This window comes from Arvicanthis niloticus, chromosome 2, assembly GCF_011762505.2.
Source record: "Arvicanthis niloticus isolate mArvNil1 chromosome 2, mArvNil1.pat.X, whole genome shotgun sequence".
NCBI lineage: Eukaryota > Metazoa > Chordata > Mammalia > Rodentia > Muridae > Arvicanthis > Arvicanthis niloticus.
In genome coordinates this window covers 146095615-146119650 of record NC_047659.1, presented here as the reverse complement: position 1 = coordinate 146119650, position 24036 = coordinate 146095615, and the positions used below count along the sequence as shown (strand labels likewise).

The 24036-nt window shown below is 48.5% G+C and overlaps 1 protein-coding gene across 1 annotated transcript in view; it reads left to right on the top strand.

Moving 5' to 3' along the window:
- Taf4 (TATA-box binding protein associated factor 4) overlaps positions 1-24036 on the top strand; it is a 66666-nt gene that overhangs the window by 25288 nt on the left and 17342 nt on the right. Inside the window, exons 2-7 of the mRNA XM_034496146.2 lie at positions 14547-14707; positions 15953-16072; positions 18412-18531; positions 19251-19373; positions 20536-20625; positions 21071-21316. Coding sequence (XP_034352037.1) covers positions 14547-14707; positions 15953-16072; positions 18412-18531; positions 19251-19373; positions 20536-20625; positions 21071-21316 — 860 coding nt within the window. The remainder of the gene's footprint in view (positions 1-14546; positions 14708-15952; positions 16073-18411; positions 18532-19250; positions 19374-20535; positions 20626-21070; positions 21317-24036) is intronic.

The window sequence follows — 24036 nt, the reverse complement described above, 5'->3', positions numbered from 1 at the left end:
ATCCTTAGGTTTGCTCTTCTCATTGTGTCCTGGATTTCCTGGATGTTTTGTGTTAAGGACTTTTTTTGCATTTTGTGTTTTCTTTGACAGTTGTGTCAATATTTTCTGTGGTATCTTCTGCACCTGAGATTTTCTCTTCTATCTCTTGTATTCTGTTGGTGATGCTTGCATCTATGACTCCTGATTTCTTTCCTAGGTTTTCTATCTCCAGGGCAGTCTCCCTTTGTGATTTCTTCATTGTTTCTACTTCCATTTTTATGTCCTGGATGGTTTTGTTCAATTCTTTCACCTGTTTGGCTGTGTTGTCTTGTAATTCTTTAAGGGATTTTTGTGTTTCCTTTTTAAGGGCTTCTACCTGTTTACCTGTGTTCTCCTTAATTCTTTGAGAGTGTTTTTATGTCCTTCTTAAAGTCCTCTATCATCATCATTAGAAGTGATTTTAAATCTGAATCTTGCTTTCCTAGTGATATGGGGAATTCAGGATTTTCTTGTGTAGAACTAAACTAGGTTCTAATGATGCCGAGTACCCTGGGTTGCTGATGCTTATGTTCTTGAGCTTGCCTTTTCCCATCTGGATCTCCTTAGTGCTACCTGCCCTGTCTCTGACTGGAGCCTGTCTTTCCTATTATCTTGATAGTATCAGAACTGTGTGGGGTGGGTGTTAGAGCTGGGGCCCAAGATCTGCTCAGTTCTTAAGCGTAGACTGGAAGGAACCAGTGCTCTGGGCCAGGAGTGACTTCCTGGGTCCTAGTGGTTCCCAGTTACTCCCTGTTTGGGACTTGTATTACTGTCTCCTTACCTAAGATACTACCCAGGTCAGAGCTTTTGGGAGGCCTGCTTCCTCGGGGTTCTGTGAGATTGGGGGCAGAGCTGTTGCCTGGGATCTGCCCAGACCCGAAGGCAAGGAATTTCTTTTGAGTTTTCTTTTAGAATGTTTATGTTTTTGCTTTTCTGGGATCTGGTTTGAAAGAATTTTGTTAGAATTGTAAGGTAGGGTGGGTTGCAGTTTCTCCATAGTATGTCCAGTCTAGCCCTGTGTGTTGAGAACAGTTTTCTACCATTGGTGGCCACTGGCTACAGAGTGGAGTACTTCTTTCCAGGACCCTGAGTCCTTACTCCTCTGCCTTTTCAAGACTGTGTGGGGCTATTCTGGTTCTTTGTCCTCATGTAAGCTCTAGAATTAATGGATTTCTGCAAAAGCTCAGGATCCTGTTGCACTTTTAGATCAGTGCAACTTTTGAAGATTTGATATCACTTTTGATGATAATTAGTATATATTTTTTTAATCCGTATACAGCATTCTGCTTGCATGTATGCCTGCAGGCCAGAAGAGGGCATTGGATCCCATTATAGATGATTGTGAGCCACCATGTGGTTGCTGGGAATTGAACTCAGGACCTCTGGAATAGCAGTCAGTGCTCTTAACCACTGAGCCATCTCTCCAGCCCCTGGTAATTGGTATCTTAATATTGAACTTCGTGAGCATGAGCATGGCACTTCCCTTCATGTAGTCAGCTCTTTCAAAGGCCAAGACTATGATGTCAGAATACAGAGTCAGGACAGTTGTATGTTTGAGGCCCTCATGGGCTGTAGTGTGTAACTGTATTACAAATCAAAATAAAGCAAATTTCTCTTAGCATTGTTTTATAGTTTTCATACTCCTTAACACATTTTGCTTAATTTGTTATGTATTCATATTCTATAGAGTACACATTGCAGTACTTTAAAATGTCAGCATGTAGTTATTTGTTGCTAGTACTTAGAAACATCACTTTTTAAACCATTCATCTATTATACTGTGTCCTTGCAGAAATAATGTATTAATAGTTGTTTTATAAAATTTACTTTTATGTGTATGAATGTTTTGCCTGCATGCATGTTTTTTTAAATGCATTTTTTATTTTATTTATATGATGAGTCCACTGTAGCTGTCTTCAGACGCACCAGAAGAGGGCATCAGATCCCATTACAGATGGTTGTGAGCCACCATGTGGTTGCTGGGAGTTGAACTCAGGACCTCTGGAAGAGTAGAAGCATGCCCTTATTTGTTGCTCTGGCTAGCACAGGATGGCACAGGAAGGGACTCTAGCGTCACTTCTGATCAGTCTTTTTCTCCAGTTCCCCTGTAGCAAGCGCCCTTTTCTCATTATTCCTCTCTTATCCCTTTTCTAGGCTATTTGGTCTGCTGTGATTAAAAAAAAATACCGTGGGCAGGGTTGGGGCCTTATCAGTGGCTGAAACTTGCCTTTCAGTCATGAACCCTGGAACTCTAAGACCAGGTTCCAGCAGATGGCGTATCTGTTGAGAGCCCTCTTTCTGGTGCCCAGAGGGCGCTTCTCACTTTGTCCTGGTATGACTCAGGAAGGAGGCCAGGGGTCCTTTTGAACTTGAATCCTGTTCTCGAGGCTCCACCCTAAGACCCATGACCCCCTAACCCACCCCTTCCCTTGGGAATTAGGCTTTGTCCCTTTCTGTCTGTGTCCTTGGTTGTGCTCCATGTGAACACCACTTGTGTTGTCCATTGCCTCCCTCTTCACAACACTTGTAGCATAGACAGATTTCAAAGTTCTTCAAATCCAGGTGACTCTACTCTCCCTCTGTCCTGAGCTCAGAAGCTGGCTCCATACTGTCTGTTTTCTCCTGTTTCTAGGGATCCTGAGAGATATATCTTTCTGTCTGGGTTTCTTTTAAACAATTTCTTGCCTCCTGCGTGGTTACTTTGTTTTCCCTTCATGGTTCACCCTTGCACTCATTCATTCATTCATTCATTCATTCATCCTCCTTTCCCTCACCTCTTTTCTCTCTTTCCACCCGTCCCCACTCCTTTCTTCTTTGTTTTCACTTCTATTTCTTTGCTTGGGTCTTAGTTCCGGCTAGTCTTGAACTCACAATGGAGCTGACCATGACCTTGAACTTCTAATCTTCCTGTCTCTCTCTCCCACATGCTAGGATTGTGTATGTATGCTATTTCCCTCAGATTTCTTGATATGTTTTCTGGTGAATAGGCATTCCTGATTTTAATGTTTTTGAATTTACCTATTCTTCCCCAGAGTAAACACTTTTTTGAGATATCTGTAATTTTTTTCTAACTCCAAGATCATGGGGATCTCTTGCATTTTCCTGTAAGATTTTAGTTTTTGCTTCTATTTTTCCCCCCTCAAGACAGAAAAGGGTTTTTCTGTGTAGCCAGTGGCTCTCTTGAAACTCAACTCTATTAGACCAGGCTGCCCTCAAACTCAGACGGTGGGCGTTGCCACACCTGGGCAGTTGGTCCTAGAGAGTGCAAAAGGAAGTAGGCTAGGCCATTCCCCCATGGCTTCTGCTTCTTCAGTTCTTGCCTTGACTTCCCTTAGTGAGAGAGGAAACCTGAAAGTTGTAAGCCAAAATGAACCATTTTCTCTCCAAGTTGCTTGTGGTTATGGTGTTTTATCATAACAGTAGACATCTAAGACCCTGTATTCACAAGATGTTTGTGCCACAAGCCCTTTACCAGATTTAATATTTAGAGCTTTTTGTGGTTGTCATGAGTGGTTGTTGGGTTTTATATTTGCTTTCTTTGTGTCTCTTTACAATCTTAACAGTACTATGTGAGCTGGAAACTCTCTTTTGTCAGTTCCTTTTTTTTTTTTTTTGGTACAGGAGACCACTAGTTGCTGTTCTCAGCAGCTGAGGTTGTGACTTAGCTTAGTCGGGCAGTGGAGGTGTGTGTCTCCTTGGTCCCCTGTGTTCTTCCCAGGCTATCTGCTTGGCTTCATCTCTGGTTGCTTCTCATCCCTCTTAACAGCAGAGTCTTATCCATCCTGCATGTGGGCTTTCACAAGAGGTCTAAACAGTTCCTTATTGTACAGAGTGGTAGTCCTTCCTTATACACACAGAAGATACGTGATCTATAACATTGGTTGGGTGCAATGGGAACTGTAGAAGAGTGTACCACATGTGTGTGGGGTTTGTGATGGTTGATGGAGACCAGCCAGTGGGTATGCAGGGGGGCACAGAGCAGGCTGGATGTGCATGTGGTGGTACATGATGGCACTGTGAGTGTGTGAGGCAGCTCACAGCAGGTGTCAGTGTGTGTACTGGCTGTCAGGATGATGGGAGAGCCCATGGCTGTCTTCTCCTCATCATGGTTTGTTAAGTGAGGTTGCAGCCAAACTTCAACTCTCCAAACATGACTCTCTAGCATTGAACTCAAGCCTGACCTGTGTTCTTGTCAGTGGTGGACACAGCACCAGTTTAATACATTTTTGTCACAAGCAGAACACAATACAGGCCTGGCATTCCTTCAGCCCGGTCTCAGATTGCCTCTCCCCCACTTTTAGCCTTCTTGAGTAGAGGCTACTTTTAAATCGTCAACATACAGAAGGACAGATACACCCTCCATCTAGAGGACCTTTGTCTGGTGCTGGAGATAGGCAGTGCCCACCAGTGAGTATCCCACCATATGCTCTTCTCTATCTGAAGCTTGTAGCTGAGATGACCTGAGACATCAGAGGGCAAAAGTTACTGAGCCCAGTGACCTCAGAGGCTGTCACTCACTGGTCACTCCATGTGAAGCCCTGTGACTGGCATTAAGTGCCAGTCAAACTGTGTCAGATATTTTCTTCAAGTTGTAAGTAAGACGTATCAAGACATGGTAAATCCTAAATAGTACAGCTGCTTCTAGAAGGATGGAGAAGAATAGCAGTGGGGACTGGCGTAGGTATTCTCTCTCTGCCTACAAGGAAAGGAGTTTGGATTTTGTCGGAGCAGCATGTGAGTGTCCCTATCCTGTTCCTAAGCCCCAGCAGAGATGGCAGCAGAGTATCTTGGTTGCTCTTTGGGGGCTTTCGTTTTCATTTTATACACACATTCCTTGCTTTAGTCAGAATGCAAAGTGAGAAACACAAGCACAATACCAGAAGTTAGAGTTACTGAGAGTCAGAGCAAAAGGGACTAGGGAGTAGGAAATGCCTTACCTCATATTCCCTTGCTCCTGTCAGGTTTCAACAGAAGGGCAGTCAGAGTGCCGACTGGGTGAGTTCTGACTCTTCAGAGGACAGAACAAGTGCTTAGATCCTGTATCAGTAACAGGCCTGTGACGCTGGCAGTGTGTGACACTGACAGGAGGGACACTGAACAGTGAGTGTGTAGCCCATTGTGCTGGTGTAGCCACCCCTGGACACTTGAGACAGATGGTCCCTCGTTCTGCCAAGGCACTTAGGGTCAAAGAGCCCATGCAGTGGAAGAGCTGGGCTGTGCAGGAGGCAGGCAGGGTGTGATGGAGGAGGAGAAGTGCAGTGCTCAGGCTCCCGTCTAGCGCGTTTTTGTTTTGTGTTTGGACAGGGCCCTTAGCTATCTGTGTAGATCAGGCTGTCCTTGAGCCTGGTGTAGTGCCACCTTGCCTGCCTTTATTGTTTGCTTTAAATTCTAGCCAGTCACACTGTGATGCACACCTTTAATTTTAGCACTTGGGACACAGAGGCAGATATATCTCTGTGAATTTGAGTGTTGTACACCAGGCAGGTCTTTCTGTTGTAAAGAGTTGAACTTTAAGTCACTGTGTCAAAGGATGAGCATGTGTCTGCTTCTGTGTGTAGTCTGTACATAACAACTCAGGAATAGATGCTAGAAATTAAATGAAGTCTCTGCTAGCATGGTAGGTGAACTTGCCATCTCAGTTAACGTGCTGTTCTTGCTTGTTAGTCACGCAGCGCAGCCTTGCCGATTAACCTTCCAGTTTGTTCTTGGTTACTTCTGTGGTACTCGTTAGCCAGCTTTTAAAGTAGACAAGATTATCAGCTAGCTTAGCGAAGTGAGTTATTTTGTATCACACACACACACACACACACACACACACACACACACACGCAGATGCATGTGCACCAGTAGGTAAATGTTGGGTGTCTTCTTCAGTTGCTCTCTGCTTATTTGTTAGGACAGGGTCATATTGAACCTGAAGCTTGCATTTGGCCAGGCTGGCTGGCCAGTGAGCCCCAGGGATCCTGTTGTCCCCCTCTTCCCAGGCTGGTGTTACCAGGGCCTGCTGCTGCACCTAGCTTTTTACATAGGTATGAGGGCTCTAACTCAGACCTTTATACTTTCACAGCAAGCACTTTATTGTCTGAGCTATCTTCTAGTCCCCTTAAGTAAAATTTTTAAGCAAAAATTTTATTTTGAAAAATTGTTACTAGCTAGGCTTTGGGCTCACACCTTTGATCCCAGCACTCAGAAGGAAGAGGCAGGCAGATTTCTGTGGGTTCAAGGCCAGCTGGCTCTACAGAGTGAGTTCTAGGACAGTCAAGGTCACAGAGAGAAACTCTTTTTTGAAATACAAAAACAAACAAACAAACAAACATTGTTACTATGTGTAGCATGGGTTTTTAGCTACTCTGCTTTATACTCCCAGGTAGGTTGCACTTCCAGCCACCTGCCCAGGGAATCTTTGGATCCCTGAATGAAACACACACACACACACACACACACACACACACACACACACACACACACACACTCACTCACAAGCTTGTTTTTAATATGCCTTCTAGCTCAATGGCTGGGCACTTCTAGTCCTTCCTCCTCCTGCTACCTTAGGGCCAATGGGGGAAGTCTCACATGGCTGGCTGGCTTTATCTCCTGCAGCTCCTATGTCCATCCGTACCCCACTGCTTCATGGTGATCTCCCCTCCTCTTCCCCGCTGGTCCTAGCCCGAGCAACTGGTAAGGGTTCCACCCCGTCTCCCTATGCCCAGCCATTGGCCACTGGCATTTTTATTGGTTGATCAAAAACCAATTGAGAACAAGGACCTTTAGTGTTTTGAACATGCAGATTCCTGATTGAATCCAATCATTAGAACCAATCTCCAACATCTTTGAGCTGAGTGTGGTGGCATATGCTTGTATGCCTGTATACCGGTGATTCTAGCACTGGGGAGGTTGAGGCAAGAGGATCACAAGTTTGAAATCAACTTAGTTTACAACATGAGACTATTTTTTTAAAAAGTCGCTGTAAACATCACTGGAAACTTTGATCCTGAGTGGATGTGTCATGTGAGAAGAGACACCCAGCTCTCTGCTGGGTGCTCAACACGAACATTCAGAGAGTGCTAGGGACAGTACTTGCCACCCTAAGACTCACTGAGATTTAGAAACTTGCTGGATTCAAAGCTCATTGTGCCTGCTCAGGGCCCAGGCCATTCTCTGTTGTGGTCTAGAGGGCATTTGTGTGTGGACTTCAGGGGCATCTTGGAGAGGCTGCCTGAGCTTTCAGAAAGCAGAAGTCTTGGTGCTGTCATATACTGACAGAATATCACTGTGCTTGTTAGCCATGGTGGCTTTGGCCACTTAGTCTCTTGTAGCCCTTGCATTGCCTGGTTGACCTTCTTGCTTAGGCTGGCCTAGAGCTGAGTTTGAAACAACCTCTTTGAATGCAAAAATAATTCTGCCTTTTTAGCTGAGTGTTTTCTGAAAAGATGTGTGGTTAAGGAAAAGTGAGAGCGGATGCCTCTGGGCTCAAGGTGGAGAACTGTCATCACTACCACGAGGGACATCTTAATATTGCAGGCTTTTGAATTCTGTGTCTAACACATTAAAACAGATCTCACTTAGCATGGACTCTGCCGTGAACAGGCTGCGGCTTTCTGCCTTAGTGGCGTGGTCCCATGGGGAAGGCTCTGCCTTGGCCATCCTAGTGGTATACATAGAAGGTTAGAAGTCATTTGGCAGTCATTGCATTGCTTACTGGTGTCTTCTCACCATGTCTGTTTTTTTTTGAGACAGTATCTTGCTTCGTAGTCTAGGCTGACCCCAAACTCATCATCTTTCTGCCTTTCTAGTGTGGGACTTGGTTTGCTCATATGTGGTGGTCTCTCTTCTCGCTGTACTGCCTGCTGTCTACTCAGTCCTTTTGTCTGCTTGGCTAGTCCCTGACACTTAATGTTGGGTGCCTTTAGTCTGCCCATTATCCATGGCTCTGGGTTTTTTCGTCCAGGCCCCTGTCTGGCCCCGGTTCTTCCCTCTAGGCCATCTCTTCTTGCTTACCTCTCCCACAACAGAGCTGCTGGGTACTAAGAAGAGGGTAGAGGTAGGAGTACAGGAGGCAGAGCATGGAGGGGGTTGGGGATTGGGAGGGCGCCTGAGTCACAGGGATTCTGAGATAGCTGGCTTCCTTGGGAGCCTGGCTCAGTCATGGGGTCACCAGTCAGGCTTCTGTTGCTCTGTTGCTCCCATACTCAAACATGCTCATTTCACCCAGGTTTATGTCTCTACACAGCAAAACAGTGCTTGGAAAGTTTCCAACTTAAAGGAAGGGCTAGCACGCTTTCTTTCCCTGGCTCCAGCAGTTCCTCACAGTTACAGCAAGCCACTGTTGATCTGTAGTCATGGGCTTTGTGGGAAATAAACCTGTGCTTTTGGTTAGATACTATTTGAGACTTAGATGAAGTACTTAATCTATAGTCTTGAATATGCAGCTGTTTGTAGGGAAGATGTCACTTTGAACTGGGTGGATATTGATGGAAGGATGTTAGGTTGGTTAGTTTGTAGTTTGAACCTGTATACTACAGGTTTGAACCTGTGTACTACATGCACACTTCTGCTTGTGAAAACACAAGTTAAGGTCCAAAAGTCATCTTACCAAAGTCTGCCAGCTGTTTAAAGTTGAAGAAAATTTAGGGGCTAATGCTTTGAAGGGTATATTTAGGTTTAGGGAACTCTAGTGTGGAGACTGGGCCCCAGTGCTGGGGACCTGTGGGTATCAGCCATTCCAGGTGGCAGACTTAGCTTCTCTTGTAGAACAGCTCCCTGTCTGGGGTTGTAGGCTCCTACCTCAGATCTAAGGGAGCCTGAGTTTTAGTCATGGAGTATGCTGGGTAGAGGTGAGCTGCCTGCCAACCACTGGCCAGTTCTGTGGCTTAGAAGATGCAGAAGTACACAGAACCTGGGCGCTTCCTGGAGGGCACTCCAACCAGGAAAACTCTAACACACACACACACACACACACACACACACACACACACTCTCTCTCTCTCTCTCTCTCTCTCTCTCTCTCTCTCTCTCTGTGTGTGTGTGTGTGTGTGTGTGTGTGTGTGTGTGTGTGTGTCCTCACAACCACAGAGTAGTAGCAGCTCAGGGTCCCCTTGCCTCCTGCCCCCTGCCCTCTGCCATCCCTTGGTCTTAGTCCCTTGCCTTGTTTCCCTTTCGAATGGGTCTCACGAATCTGAGGCTGGCCTCTAACTTGGGATGTAGCTACAGATGGCTTAAACGTAAGGTCTTCCTGCCCACCTCCTGAGTGCTGAGGAATGAAACCAGAGTTTCATACATGTTAGGTATGACCTTATCTGCAGCCCAGCTCAGATCTCGTTTGAGGTCCATTTCGTGTCTAATAATTGCAGATAGAATTCATGATAAACACTTATTGAACAATATGCAATTTAGATGTTTGTAAACATGGTATTAATGTGTTTGGGGGGGGGGCAACCAATGCATGAAACAATTTATTGTCAACTATTTTATCCTGCTCTGAAAAGAAAAGTTAGAATTGTGTGGGAAGGAGGAGAATGCAGATGAGCAGAAGCAGCTAATTGTAGGGGGCAGAGGTTTCTGTAAGTTCCAGCCCTTGCCTTCAGGGGCTGACCTGGAGAGCAGCCATAGCTAGTGACTGTGAGGGACTGGCTGAAGAGGCTGCTAAGAGCTTCTGTGTCTGCAGCTGGCAGCCTGTGAGAGTGCAGAGGACACTCCTGACTCTTGAGAAAGGAGGCATAGGGCAGTCTCTGCTCTCAGCAGCTGGAGCTTAGTCCTGCAATGGGAGGGAGGCATTGGAGACTTGCTCCTGACTTAGGTGACAGGCAGTTACAGCTCAGGCAGGTGCAGATGCTGGAGTGGAAGCTGACTGGTTGTGTGACAGTGAGGTATGGAGAGGAGGGCCAAGGAAACCTGGAGCAGTCGAGATTGGGCGGGTGCAGCTCTGTAGTGGTAGGTGGGATGGAGTGGAGATTGGGCGGGTGCAGCTCTGTAGTGGTAGGTGGGATGGAGTGGAGATTGGGCGGGTGCAGCTCTGTAGTGGTAGGTGGGGTGGAGTGGAGATTGGGCGGGTGCAGCTCTGTAGTGGTAGGTGGGGTGGAGTGGAGATTGGGCGGGTGCAGCTCTGTAGTGGTAGGTGGGGTGGAGTGGAGATTGGGCGGGTGCAGCTCTGTAGTGGTAGGTGGGATGGAGTGGAGATTGGGCGGGTGCAGCTCTGTAGTGGTAGGTGGGGTGGAGTGTGCGCTATCAGTGGGGAGAGTTGTTGGGGGAGAGAAGAGTAGATTTGGGTTCAGGATGAGTAACCAGGAAGCAGCCTACAGAGAAGAGCTGCTGATAGAGGGTCACAGGTCTCCGAGTGACAGGGAAACCTGTGGCAGTGTAGTTAAGGATGAGTTTGAAAGCTGAGGCAGTGATAGTGAGAGCCTGCTTAAGTGCAGTGTTGTCCTGAGGGATTCTGGGACGTACTGTGAAGCACAAAGCTGGGTTTGACACCCACCCTGTCCATTCCAGATTTGCATTGGGACTCTGGTTATCTGACTCTCCACTGAGATGGGAAAGGGCTGTAAAGTATTACTTGTGTTCATGTGTATGGCCCGCCTTTTTGTTGTCATTTCGCTTGACATGTACACAGACTGCTGAATTAAATGCACCGTCAGTGAAGCCCCACAGGCTACCATTCAGGGTCTTGCTGTAGAGAGGGCTGTATGGGCAATTCTGAGTGCGAAGACTGCCCTGTAATCAACTCTCAGTTCTTAGGTGATCCCAGAGCCAGTGCATAGGGAGAGTGCAGGCTGGGAAGGCCAAGAGGCCTGGTTGGGCTCTTTGAGGACCTACTGTGTGGGCTCCTTGGGTCAGCAGATACCTGCCATGATGACTGCAGCCCACTTTCTGGGCTCTTGAGATCAGCTTTCTGAAGAGGGCAGAGGTACGTGTAGGAGAGCGCCTTTCCTTCTGACTCTTGGGTGGACTCTGCCTGGCTGGCTCTTAGGCGTGTCCTTCTGGGGTATTTCTGGGGTCTCTGTCATTAGAGGACTCCAGTGCTATTTGGCACTTTGACTTGGAGCCTCATGCTGAGGTCCTGGGCATCCTCCATGACTTTTTACCAGCTGAGCTGAGCTATGAGAAGTGTCATTAAGGAAGAGCCTGGAAGGCATATTGCACTATAAGGTCAGCTTCCAGTTCCCATGTGTGAGGGCAGCCTGAGCTAACACTCCTGACCTGCTTTTGTATGTTATGGTGGCTGGATATGCTGGTTGAGACCGTGCCTTATCTTTAGACCTTACTTGGTTCTTGCTTTGTGCATGTGTATGTCTGTGAGCATGTGTGCTCACATGTATGTGTGTGCTTGTGTAGGGCTTTATGGAAGTGCAGTTGACATACAGGAATCTCCTATTGTCTTAGTGCAGTTTGCTAGACTGCTACACACACATCCCTGAACTTGCCACCAGTCAGGATAATAAGCCTCCTGTCACCTGAACACTCCTGCTGTTTCCCCATTCTCTAGTGTTTGCCTGTTTGTCAGCTTTCTATCACATGGAGTTGGGTCCTAGAACATAGGAGTATATAGTGTGGACCTTTTCCTGGCTACTTTGATTCAATGTTGTCATTTGAGGGTCATCTGTGTTGTGTCCGTGGCTCATTCTTTATCTTTGAATACTTTTCCATTATGTAGATTCCTTACATGTCTCTGTATTGGTAAGCTTTGTTATTCCTAGTTTTGGGCTGTCAGAAATAAGACTGCTTCAGTTAGTTCAGGCCCAAGTCTCTCTGAGGTGGAATGGAGTGGAGGACTGCACCCCATCATGGGACAGGCCTAAAACTGCAGGATGGTGTCAGGGGCTCCAACGTGCTGCTGGGAGTTCTCTGCCCGAATCACCAGTTAGGTTTGGTCTCCTTTCAGCTGGGGTGTGGATAGCTCCGTATGGTGGATTTAATTTGCACTTCCCTTGCTGGCCTGTAACACTGAGCCTATTTGTTGGTGTGGGTTGTGTCTCTCGTCGCTGGGAAGTGCCTGTTCAGATATCTTGCCTACTTTTAATTTTCTTGCTGAGGTATGAGTGATCAGTGAATGTGTGTTCTGTATGCTGGCCTTCTCTGTTTGCTTTGGTTTGGGGACCAGCATTTCCCTTCAGCTTCTGAAGAAGAGCTATACCTCGAGTTTGGGGTGTGTGAATCGTCCACTGTTCCTTTATGGAGCGTGCTTCTGGAATGATTTCTAGAATAATGGTATTGTCTTCTCTCTCCTGAGCTCTGGTCTTAGGTGCAGAGGGTAGATCCAAGTCTTCTGTATTACCTGTCTGGGTCCTTACTCACTCACTCACTCACTCACTCTATCTCAGCACTCTGGGCTGTGCTGACGCACTGATGAGGCACTGCATGCTCTGGAGATTCTGAGGCGTTTCCTGGATCTCCCTTGGGTACAAACCCATTTCATGCCCTAGTGTCATTGCGTTTCTTCAGAACATACATGTTTGAGACCGGGCATCTGAAATGCTTTCCTTCCTGTTGCAGTAGTGTGGCAGCCCATAGGGTCTCTTGTCTGCTGTAGAGCCTACAGTTGTGCCAGCTTAATGTGAGTTCTGGGCTTCCTTCCCTGTTGTGGCCTGTGCTGCTGGAGTCCTGTGTGGTCTAGAGGGTAGGCATCGTCTCTTTTTCCCTATTGGCATGGCAGAGCTCTGCTGCCAGTACCAGGGGACCCCATCCAGCCATCCAGGATGTGCTGTCTTTGATGGTTGCTTTCCTTTTCTCTTTTCATTGGTTGGAGCTTCAGAGACAATCTCCTCAATTTTATCATACCCTCCCTCTTGACCTATTCTGTATGTTTCCCTCCTGCAGTGTCTTCCATATGGTGCTGGGTGCCTGCACTTGGCCATCCTGTGGTCTTTGGGTGTTTGGGTAACACTGAAGGGCATTCTGATTAATTCTTACTGCTCTCAGGCAGACATTTTCTAAAGAGAGATGGCACTTGTGCATTTGTCTGTTTATGTCTGTGTCAGGTATCTAGGATATTTGATTGTTACCTGATACTGCCTGGTGAACAGCTGAAGGAACTGGGTAATGTTAACTTTAACAAAGAGTTTAGTCAGAGGTCAGGGATGCAACCAACGCAGGGCCTGTGAGCCACCATGGGCTGGCTAAGCTTGTCTACTGGGCTCTACTGTACTGTGCCTGTTATATTGGGTATATTTACACTAGGCAGTAAAGACGCTTCAAAGCTTGAGGGTTGGGTGGTATTGAGGTCCTCTCAGATGCCTTATCAGCTGAGGAATTACAGGGTATCTTCCATCTGTTTTGCGTCAGTAAGGGGTGCCCTTGAGGAATTCTGCAGGTTGCTCCACCAGCTGGGCTAGACCACGCTCTGCAGTGTCAGTGGGTATGTGTGACATAGCCACATGGATAGTCAGACAAAACCTCCCAGGACATGTTGATTGTACCTTCTTAGGTCCACAGAGAATACCAGTCTATAGTGTGCTGATGCAGATTGTACAAGGTAGTTAGTTCTAGAGGGACATTTATTTCCTTAATGCCAACAATAGGGTTTTCTGGATTAAGAATTTAGTGAGTTCAAAGAGGCCCTGTTACTGTTTCTGGTATATTCAGAGCTTGACAGCATTAAAGACTCTTCCTGTAGGAGTACTCTGGCTTATTCCTCACAGAAGGAAAGCCCAGGGTTTTTATGGGTGTGTAGTTTACAGTAGGTTCTAGTTTCATCTCTCTCACCAGCATCCCCTTCCTCTCAGGTGTGTTACTTTGTAGCTGTGTCCTGCTGAGCTGGGCTGTTGCTGAGGGTATCTGTAGCTCTGTTGTGGAAGTTAAATTTAAGATAGATGTGTTACTGTTGCTTCTAGGACTTGGGGTACAATTAGTTGCTAGTTTTGAAGCCAAAATTAGTCAAACTTGATTGGTAGAATTTTCTTTCCCAGAGTCTCAAGAACTTTGAAGCCTTGAGACTGTAGACTTGTGCTTGTTCCTGTGTACGTCAGTGTTATGTCGTGGGCACATCCTGCTCACCTAAGGGAAAGCACGGCCCCTTTGTCTGACAAGAATAGTATTACCATGAATAGAGGGCCACAATTTTGGTTTGGGTTGGACATTCTGGGGCGCAGCAAGCTGGAGAAACTTGGCTGCACTCAGAGTTGTGACTGTAGCTCTGCAAACAGACTTCTGCATGGAGGACAGAGAATTATGGAGCTAGCTACCCAGGACACAGGCTCACGGCCGTTGGAAGCCTGCAGTGAGTGTAGACAAGGCAGAGGCAGTGTTTCACATGTGCTCCCTCATCTGAAGAGGCTGCAGGGCACACATCTGGGCTGAAGCTGTGGCCGCTGAGCTTAGCTTTGTTTGCCACATGTGTTTCTTGTGAGAGGAGATGCGATGAAGTCTTAGTGTATTTGGACAGCCCTCCACCATCCTGTGCTCTGTCTACCCCCAAGAGCCAGCTTCTTTGCAGCTGCTTACATATGTCTCCCATAGTAAGTAGTTTCCTGGTCAGGGTCTTCTTGCACTGGGGTAGGGGGCACTTCCTGATGCCAAGTCTCATTTGTCCCCAGGAATGGTCCTCGTGCGGAGTGAGAATGGGCAGTTGTTAATGATTCCTCAGCAGGCCCTGGCCCAGATGCAGGCCCATGCCCAGGCCCAGCCTCAGAGTACCATGGCACCCCGTCCTGCAACCCCCACAGGTGCTCCACCTGTCCAGATCTCCACCGTGCAGGTGAGTGCATGTGTGGTGAATAGGCTGGTATGGGGTGCTGGTTGGCTCAGCCTGGCTCACCCAGGCTCACCCACTCCCCACTGCTGCATCCTGGGGATGTTGCAAGAGTGAAGGTGTGTCTCGTGTGAGTGGATGCTGAGGCATGCATATGTAGGATCAGGTAGGATCTAGGATGGCTCTGGTTGCCCATTTCCCTGGCTGAGAGCATCCACTCTTGAGAGCCAGCTCTTGTGGCTGGTGCTCAGCTTGCTGACCAAGTAGGGTTAGAATAGACACTTGGGGTCAGCTGCGTTGGCTGAGCCCTGGCTTTTCCTCTGGTCACCGGTAGGTTTAGCTTTCTGTGTCCCAGTTCCTTTCTCTGTAAAATATAGATCTGGTCATGCATAGGTCATGGTACTGTCATGAGGACTGAGCATGCTTGAAGTACCAAGAGAAGAAGGCGGAGAGGCAAAGGCCATACAGGTGTGCCCTGGCTCCCAAGCCTTGAGGTCATCAGTCTTAATGCCAGGCTGTGCTGTCCACGAGTGCAGTACCCTCACACCCTCAGCATCATAAGCCCAGGGTCTCCAGCACACTCTGTTCTGTGCTTTGCGTGGCCTTGCTTTTGTCTGGTGCCTTCCCCGGACAGCTGACAACTAAGGAGATGGTGGAGTAATCCTGATACTCCCTGTGCAGTTGTGCCCTGTCCCGTAGATGGGGTGTCTGTGCTGGAGATGGCAGAGCTCCCTATAGAAACAACAGAGAGCACCTCTGCAGTGTTGTTTCCTGAGGAGCAAGCATGTGCACTGCTGTGGAAGGCTCTCTGTGGCGGGTGGTGCCTCTCATCTGAACCTTTGTGCCTGTACTCACATTGCTCTGGTCACCTCAGGACTCCAGGCATCTCCATCCTGCTGGACCCTGCCTTCCCCATTGACACCCTCTGTCTAGGACTCAGGGCATCTCCACTCTCAGTTCAAGCCAGTGTCCCCTAAGAGCATTGTCACAGTTGGGTTTCTAGATGTCTGCTTTAAAAGATGGCCGTTTTGTAGACTTCACTAAAGGAGACGGTTTCTAGGATTTTCCATGAAAAGTTTCTCATCATAATTTTTTATTTTGGGCTTTGAATGATTTCCTTATAGGTTAGTAGTAAGCAGTGGATTACGTGAGTGCAGGATTGTATTTTAAGAGCTTGTCTGTGCGCATGTGCTCAGGTGCATGTGTTACTTGCTGTAACTCATTTTAGATGATTTCTAACTTATTTTCCAGGCTCCAGGAACACCTATTATTGCACGGCAGGTGACCCCAACTACCATAATTAAGCAAGTGTCTCAGGCCCAGACGACGGTACAGCCCACTACAACCCTACAGCGCTCTCCTGGGGTACAGGTAAGAGGATACAGCCTAGTGCATCAGTAGGGCTGCATGGCTGGCAATGCATGCTTTTGCTTTGCTGCAAAGACTAGGCTTTAGGGTCCCAGGTTGAATTTGAAGATGCAGGGGTCAGTGAAGAAAGTGATTTCTGTGTCTGAATGCAGGCTCCGTCTTCTCCTTATTTAGCATTAGCAGCATTCAGAAGCTCCTGATAAGATGTAGTTAGTAGTGTCACCTCATTGATATTTGACCCAGGGCATCTTTGAGGAGGGAGCCTGTGCTGAGAGAGTTTGTGTCTATGCTGTGGTCCCATTCCATGCTCATGGACAGTGCTACTGGTGTGTGTGCAAGGTGTCCTCTCAACTTCCTGTGGCAAAGTTGTAGATGAGCTGGGGAGGGGAGAGGGACGGAGGGACATTCTCCCTAGTCTTGCTTTCCTAATGTCAGTGCTCTGGGGAGAGTGTCCTGCAGACACTGGCCTTACCTGGGCCTTACCTGGGACAGTTGCTACTCCTGATCAACCTGTGCGGCTTCTAACATATAAAGCCAGGAGGGGCTTTCATGCTCCTCCATTGCAGAGGGTGAGGCCGATGTTTAAGAGTGGTGGAAAGGGCTGGTCAGGGAGGACTAACATGTTTGGAGAAATGTAATTGCCTGTGCAAGACATTTCTACAGAGAAGACACATCTGATCAGGGAAGCACTTGTAGGGAAGACGTCATTGGCTGGGGAGGCAGACGTGGTTAGGGGAGCGGTCTCTCTGGGCACTCATTTGGGAGCAGGTGGGACGCAGAGAGCCTCAGAAGCTCCTGATGTTGAGTCTGTGAGCAGTCATACAGTGCAGGGCTTTGAGCTCTGTAGTGAGCACTGGCCACGCTGGGTTCTGCTCATACATGATCTTAGCTGCAGTGTTCTGCATACGCTGCACCTCGTCCTGTGGGAGCCTGAGCTGGGTGATGAACTATGGGGCAGTCCACGCGTGGGCTGTTGAGCTCTTGGGGTTCAGCTCCATTTTCTCTGGTAGAGTTCTCTGTTGAGAGCAAGAACATCTTGGAGAACGGCTCTGTCCCAGGCAGCTGTAAGCCAGGAGAGAGGCCTGTGTGTTTCAGAAGCTGGAGTCTGGGAGAGTTTCCTGAAGGGAGCTTGTAGTGCTGCCTGTGTCTGACTCCAGCCTCTGCTTCTCTGAGGAGGAGGGGCTCTAGAAGCTAGTGAAGCACTTGGCACATTGTGTGTCATGTTTAGTGGTGACAGATGCTTTGAGGTCAGTGAACAGTCTCCAGTCAGGGTGAGTGTGTCCCTAGCCATAGCTGTCAGCTGAAGTGAAGGAAAGGTGGCAAGAAGGGTCCCTGGGTTCTGCTGTCCCTGGCTTGCTGAGTCAGCTCTTAGTTTGTTTTTGCATATTATCTTCTTCATATGATGTTTTCTGTCACCAGCTGCAGGGTAACTTGGGGGCCAGGAGGCCTGAGGTGGCTTAGTGTCTGTGCAGCTCCCTCATAAGCATCTGTGGCTGGAGTGCTCCAAGGCTTTCCTCTGAGGGACCTAAAGACTTGCTTAAAGCTGCTATAGAGTTCTCCTTGATGTGGGTGTGGGATGTCAACTGCCCCCTGCCTTCAGATGGCAAGGGGCAGTGTTTAAAAAACTGGAGTGAGGAAATGTGAGCAGCTAGATTTGTAAATTGGAGAGGTACGAATGTAAAAACCAGTAACTATTTTATTGTGATTGTTCAAGTATAGAGAAATCTTAGGAAAGAGGCTAAGGGCCAGTGGTTTGGAGATTCTGAGCTGGTTGACATCTAAGTACCCATTTGCTTTGCCAATGTTTTTCTGTTTGGCCAAGGTGCACCTTCCTGCAGCTGGGCCAGTACCTGTGCCTCTGCGTGCTGTGGCTTCTTGTCAGGCCTTACGTTTGGAAAGCAGAGCACATTAGTGCAGGTAGGGAGTGGAGGCCCTTCCTTTGTCTTGGTGGCCTGTATGGTCCCTGTGGCAGGTGCTATGTGCTGGAAGGTCTCTGAACAGATGAAAGGGTTCTCAGGAGTACTGTCTGAAATGGGAGCTCATTGTGTATCCGATCCTCTGTGCTTGTCTCTCAGACAGCTGTCAGTCAGTCTGACGGATTCTGGACAGTGACAGATTCATACCCATCAAGCTTTATTGTAGATACAAATACACCTTCGTGCTATCACTGTGGTCCTCAGGTTGGGGTATGCCAGGGATGGCCTTGACCACCTCTCGTGGCTGCGGGAAGTGTGGCGACTGGCACTTGTTGAGCCATTTGCTCCCCACTTTTTAGAAGCTGTTTTGCTTCCCTGGGCTTATGCTGCTGTTGAGATGCACTTACCTGTGTTTTGACCTTCTAGCCTCAGCTGGTTCTGGGTGGCTCCGCACAGCCAGCCTCACTTGGAACAGCCACAGCTGTTCAGACAGGGACACCTCAACGAACAGTCCCTGGGGCCAGCACCACCTCCACAGCTGCCACGGTGAGAACTCCCTTTGAGACCCCTTAGGCCAGCCCATTGGTATTAGTGGGGAAGTGGAGCTGGTATACAGAGGGGCTTGAGACTATTGGGGCCCACAAGCTAAACAAGAGCAGAGACGCATTGAAGGGGCCCGCGTGAGAGCTTGGGCTTCCCCTTGTGGGGTGACCTGAGGGGCCGGCCACTGAGGAGTGGTAAGAAAGGGCTCTGAGCGTCCTGCTTGGGATTTAGGACCCTACAGATGCCCGTGGAAGCCACAGGTATGTAGCTGCTGAGCACCTGTGATTTGGGCGTCTGTCTGTCTGTCTGTCTGTCTGTCTGTGTCTTCACTGCTTTTCCTTTATGTACCTGGAGCTTGAGAGAAGCTGGGGCCTTATTTTGCAACTTTTCTTTTGTGTTCTTTGCAAAGTACTTCAACTGTTTCCAGGAGCTGTGTTTTGGCTTGTGCACATTTAGGTGGCAGCAGCCCTGCCCTGAGGTAAGGGCAGTGTCTTGGTAGATGCAGCCTTCCCTAAAAGGTCTGGTTGAGAGATGCAGGCTTGGTGGCCTTCAGAGTGGCTGATTGCCTTTCTGAGAAGATTATGGTTTGTGCAAGAAGTAGCATGTTTTTTGAAGGAAATTTAGATGCTGAGTTTACGTCTTTCAGACCTATATACATTTCACTTTAGCGAGACCCTGTGGGAAAACCTTCTGTAACTTACACCTTTTTTATTTTAATACAGGAAACTATGGAAAATGTGAAAAAATGCAAAAGTTTTCTATCTACATTAATAAAACTGGCTTCCTCTGGTAAACAGTCTACAGAGACAGCGGCTAATGTGAAAGATTTAGTACAAAACTTACTGGTAAGAAAATCACATGAAACTCTCTGCCTCAGAGCATGCTGTGTGACCTGCAGCCCATGTTCAGCCTGCGGGAGGATCCAGAGAGGGAGGGGTGCACTGTTGCCAGGATGTGTGGATTGCTTGGCATGAGATGCCTCAGCATTCCTACTGCACTTAGATGGGTCACCTGAGGGGACCTTCCAGCACTAGGAAAGAAGGTTTAGAGGCCCCTTAGAAGCACCTGCCTGTGCTTGAGAGTCACAGAACATATGTTTGACAGCCACTGTTGCTTCAGGTGCAGCACACCTCCTCCTTCCTTCCCCCTTTAAAATGGAAGGAAACAGGGAGGGTCCTCTTTGTAGACAGGTGGGCTCGGCTGCCGACAGCGAATGCCATTCCCAGGATTAGAAATACTGCCAGCCTGTGTGCCTTACCTTGGCCACCTGTGCCCTCCCCAGAGCCCAGTGAGGGTGTGTTCCTCACTCACAGGCCAGCTGCTGGTGCTTTGTGCTCTGGTATTGCTGATGGCCTCCCTTCTCCCCTGCCAGCTTGAAATCCAGTTGTGTTGCTCTTAAGATTGCTGTCATAACCCTGCTCCCAGCAGTCCGCCATCGCTCTGCCTGCTGCTGCCTTCTCCAGGCTTTGCGAACCCTGGGCAGATGCTGTAGTAGTGTGGGGTGCCCCTCTTCCTGGCAGCATGGCTAGGCCTCTGCCCCACTTCAGGTGTCAAGTTCTCGCCCATCTTACAGCTTTCTCTAGTCTTTTTCACAAGTCCTCAGGTGTCTGAGACAACTGGGTGCCTTACTTGTAGACTCTTATGCTTCCCCTTTGGTGTTGTGTAGGCCCAACTATGGGTGCTGGTCTTTCCCGACAGGTGCCCTGCTCCTGACTGGGCTCGAGTTGCTCTTGTTACTCTGTAACACACGCATGTAGGTGCCTGGGTGGGACCCAAGTGAAAACACTTGACTGAGAAGAAAGCCTGTGGGAGGGTATTAACCTGGACCAGTAACTAGCCAGCTAGAGACATGCTCACCAGCTGCTGCTCAGGGTCCGAGGGGCAGAAGACATGTGTACCCAGGGCTCTGCATCTGTCAGAAGGGCCAGACCAGTGTGAGCCTCTGTGGTGTGCCTTGACGCTGTGTGGGAATGCGCCACTGCAGTGTCGGTTTGCTTTGTTTTTCAGGATGGGAAAATTGAAGCAGAAGATTTCACTAGCAGGTTATATCGAGAACTGAACTCTTCACCTCAGCCTTACCTTGTGCCTTTCCTGAAGGTGATTGACAGCTTGTGCTGAAGCCATGTGGTCCAGTCAGGAGTGGGCATTGAGATTCCACCTGGCGTGGCTGGGACAGAGCTGGCTTTCTTGCAGCTGAGTTCCCAGATTCATGACAGCTCCAGCACACTTGTGTGTGGCCAGTGCTGGGGGGGGGGGGGGACTTGCTTCCAGCATAAGCCTGGGACCCTGACATTGGTGCCTTTTGGAGATGTATTTTTTTCTGAAGTGTATTATAGCCAGTTCTCACCAAGAAAGTCCTGGTCAGTGAGTGTACTTGGAGTTGAGTGACAGGTTAGTGACACTGTAGATGTATGTCTTTACATCTAGATGAAGTGATATTAGCCACGAGGCTTTTCTGAAGGATTATGCTTCTAAATTTTTAAGATACTATAAGCAGTAATGTTCCAGTTGTGTCTGACACTACATGTCTGTCTGTCCTCAGAGGAGCTTACCTGCCTTGAGACAGCTGACCCCAGACTCCGCGGCCTTCATCCAGCAGAGCCAGCAGCAGCAGCCGCCTGCCTCGCAGGCCACGACTGCATTGACGGCTGTGGTGCTGAGCAGCTCAGTGCAGCGCACAGCTGGGAAGACGGCTGCCTCGGTGACCAGCGCCCTCCAGCCCCCGGTCATCAGCCTCACGCAGCCCACACAGGTTGGCGTTGGCAAGCAGGCACCGCCCACACCACTGGTATGAAGGCGCGAGCCTGGCATGGTGCTCTTGCCAGCCGCCATGCCACTTAACTCACCAGCCCTGGCTCGGAGCCCCTTTCTGGAAAGTGCAGGCAAGGAAGCTCCTGCTGGAAAGCCGTATGGTTGCTCTTTTAAGTAATGAAAGTGTGAGCTGGAGGTCGAGGCCCATGGCTTTGTGTTTTTCATAGAATGAAGTGAACTTCTTGGCTCAGTTACTGGCAGGCCCTTGACCTGTTGTTGGGGTTTCCTGTACAGGAACACAGTGTTTAATGGGCCTCTTAGGAGGACACTCTGGACTTTGCGTGATGCCTGAATGTTCAGACCTTTGGGAACGGGAAGGAGATGGGTCAGTCAGGCATTTGCCTTCCTGGGATAGAGCTGGCTGATGGCTATAGAGCTCAGGGAAAGCTGAGGGCTGAGGCAGTGGATCCGCCTTTGTCTGGTTGACATTCCTTCACTGAGGCAGGATGACTCTTCACTGTGAGAGGCATTCAGAGTGTATGTACACCTGCCGCGAACAGCATAGCCTCACCACACATAAAAGGCAGATGTCAAAAGGGATAGGACGGTGCTGTATATAGGACGGTGCTGTATAGGACAGTGCTGTATATAGGACGGTACTGTATATAGGACGGTGCTGTATATAGGGCGGTGCTGTATAGGGCGGTGCTGTATAGGGCGGTGCTGTAGAGCATTTATGAGGTCTTAGGTTGAATTCCCAGGTCTGGGTGACGGTGAATGACAGTCAATTGGAATTGTTGTAAATGCAGGCAGTGCAGTGCTGTGTGTAGGGTGGGTGTTAAGGAGGCCAGACTCCTCGGGTGCTGGCTGCCCTGTTAGAGCTTGCTTTTGTCTTTACTCTGTTGGTAGTGAGGAGAAGAGCATTCTGTGTGGGCAGGCATTCCTGTGTCCTTTGCTTTCACATGGTTTCAGTAGGGAACTGTGCTGTTAGTAGTCAGCACTCTAATTTACCCAGAAGGCCATTCTGTGGAAGAGCATGCTCTCTTTGTGAGAGTCTCACCTCTGGTCCTGGTTCTTCTGTCAGTTGTGGCCTTGAGTGCTGGATTGTGTGCAGAACCATTTCCATTGTGTTGGTTTTAACTGTCAATTTGGAATAATGTAGAATCATCTGGAAAGTGCGGTCTTAATGAGAAATTATCTAGATCAGAATGGCATGTAGGTATGTCTGTGGGGGATTGTCTTGATTTTTGACTGATGTAGGAAAACCTGCCCTGAGTGTTGGTGGCATTGTCTCCTGGGCCCGGAACTGTAGCAGCTCAGAAAGCTGCTGCACAGAAGGGCAAGGGCACAGGCAGGCAACGCGGCTGCATGTGTCTCTTTTGGCTGTGGATGTGGTGTGACTGGTCTCTGGTTGCCTGACTTCCCTGCAGGGATAGACTGCGACCAGGAATTGTAAGCCAAACAACCCTCCTCCATCAATTGCTTCTGTCAGGCTGTTTAATATAAACCTCCTCCATCAATTACTTCTGTCAGGCTGTTTAATCGGTGTGAGGAATTATGCTAGAACAGTGGTGTTTCTTTTCACACACATGAACATGGTGTGTTCAGACACCTTCCTTTTCTGTGTGCTGCCCTGATCCCCTCTTATGCCCGTGTGTGCAGCTGAGGCAGATGGGTCAACTGTGTACAAACCTGGGCCTGAGGCCAGAAGATCTCAGACCCCATGGAAGTGAGCCACTTTTCTGTATCTTCATTTAGTGGCTTCTCAGTGGAAAACCCTAGCCTTAGTTGCTGTGGGCTTGCCCATTCCTGTGGTGTGAGCACCATGTTCTGTTACAAAAGCAGTCCTGGTGCAGGCCTCAGCTTCTGTCCTTTGTAAGTGTCCTGTTACATGTGGTGCTCAACAAAAGCACAGCCACCTTTTTTTTTTTTTTTTTTTTTTTTTTTTAAGCAAACTTGGGGTTCAAATCCTAGAAGGGTTTCAGAATCCTGCAGACACTGCGATACTGTGTTACACTACCAGCCACACAAAAAGGCTCCTTTATAAAAAACTACAGTTCTTACAGGAAAGCTCTTAGCCCAGAGATTTATGGTTGGGCCATCAGGGGCCTTCCTGTGGGTCAGACCCAGAACACATCCAGTGCTGTGGGCTCTTGGAGCCTGTTGTAGGCCTAGAGTAGTGTGCAGGACAGCAGAGCTGAACAGGCCCTGAAGTATAGACCAACCACCCTTGGACTAAGTGTGCTTCAAAGTGATGAGGGGACAGGCTGTGTTGGGACAGAGAACCAAATTTAGGGTAGGACTTGGAGATCTATCTTCACTCTAGCAGAAAAGTAATCTGACCCTATAGAAAACTGAGAATAGAAATAAGTTATTTGCATATGGCCATCAGGCAAATGTCTCAGTCTGCTCACAGGTTGGGAGAAACCCATGTTCCTTGTGGGGCCTGAGCTTAGCAAGTTTTGCTTTGCTGCTGCCTTCTAGGATATGTGTGGGTTCCAGTGCAAGTCTTCAGTGTCATGTGCTCCGTGTACTTGCCCTGCTGCACTGTGGCCTGATGTGGTACAATTCTGTCTTTGTCTAAATCTTTGAAGCTGTGTGCAGAGGCTTGTTGGAGACTTGTTGGGTCAGGCTTTTAGATCTGGAATGAGGTATACATCTAGACTTCCTGAAGCTTGTGGCAGGGCAAGGTTGGGGTAGCGCCAATGAAGCAGATAGCTGGCCTCATGGGTCAGTGTGGTGGCCCTAGGATGTGTG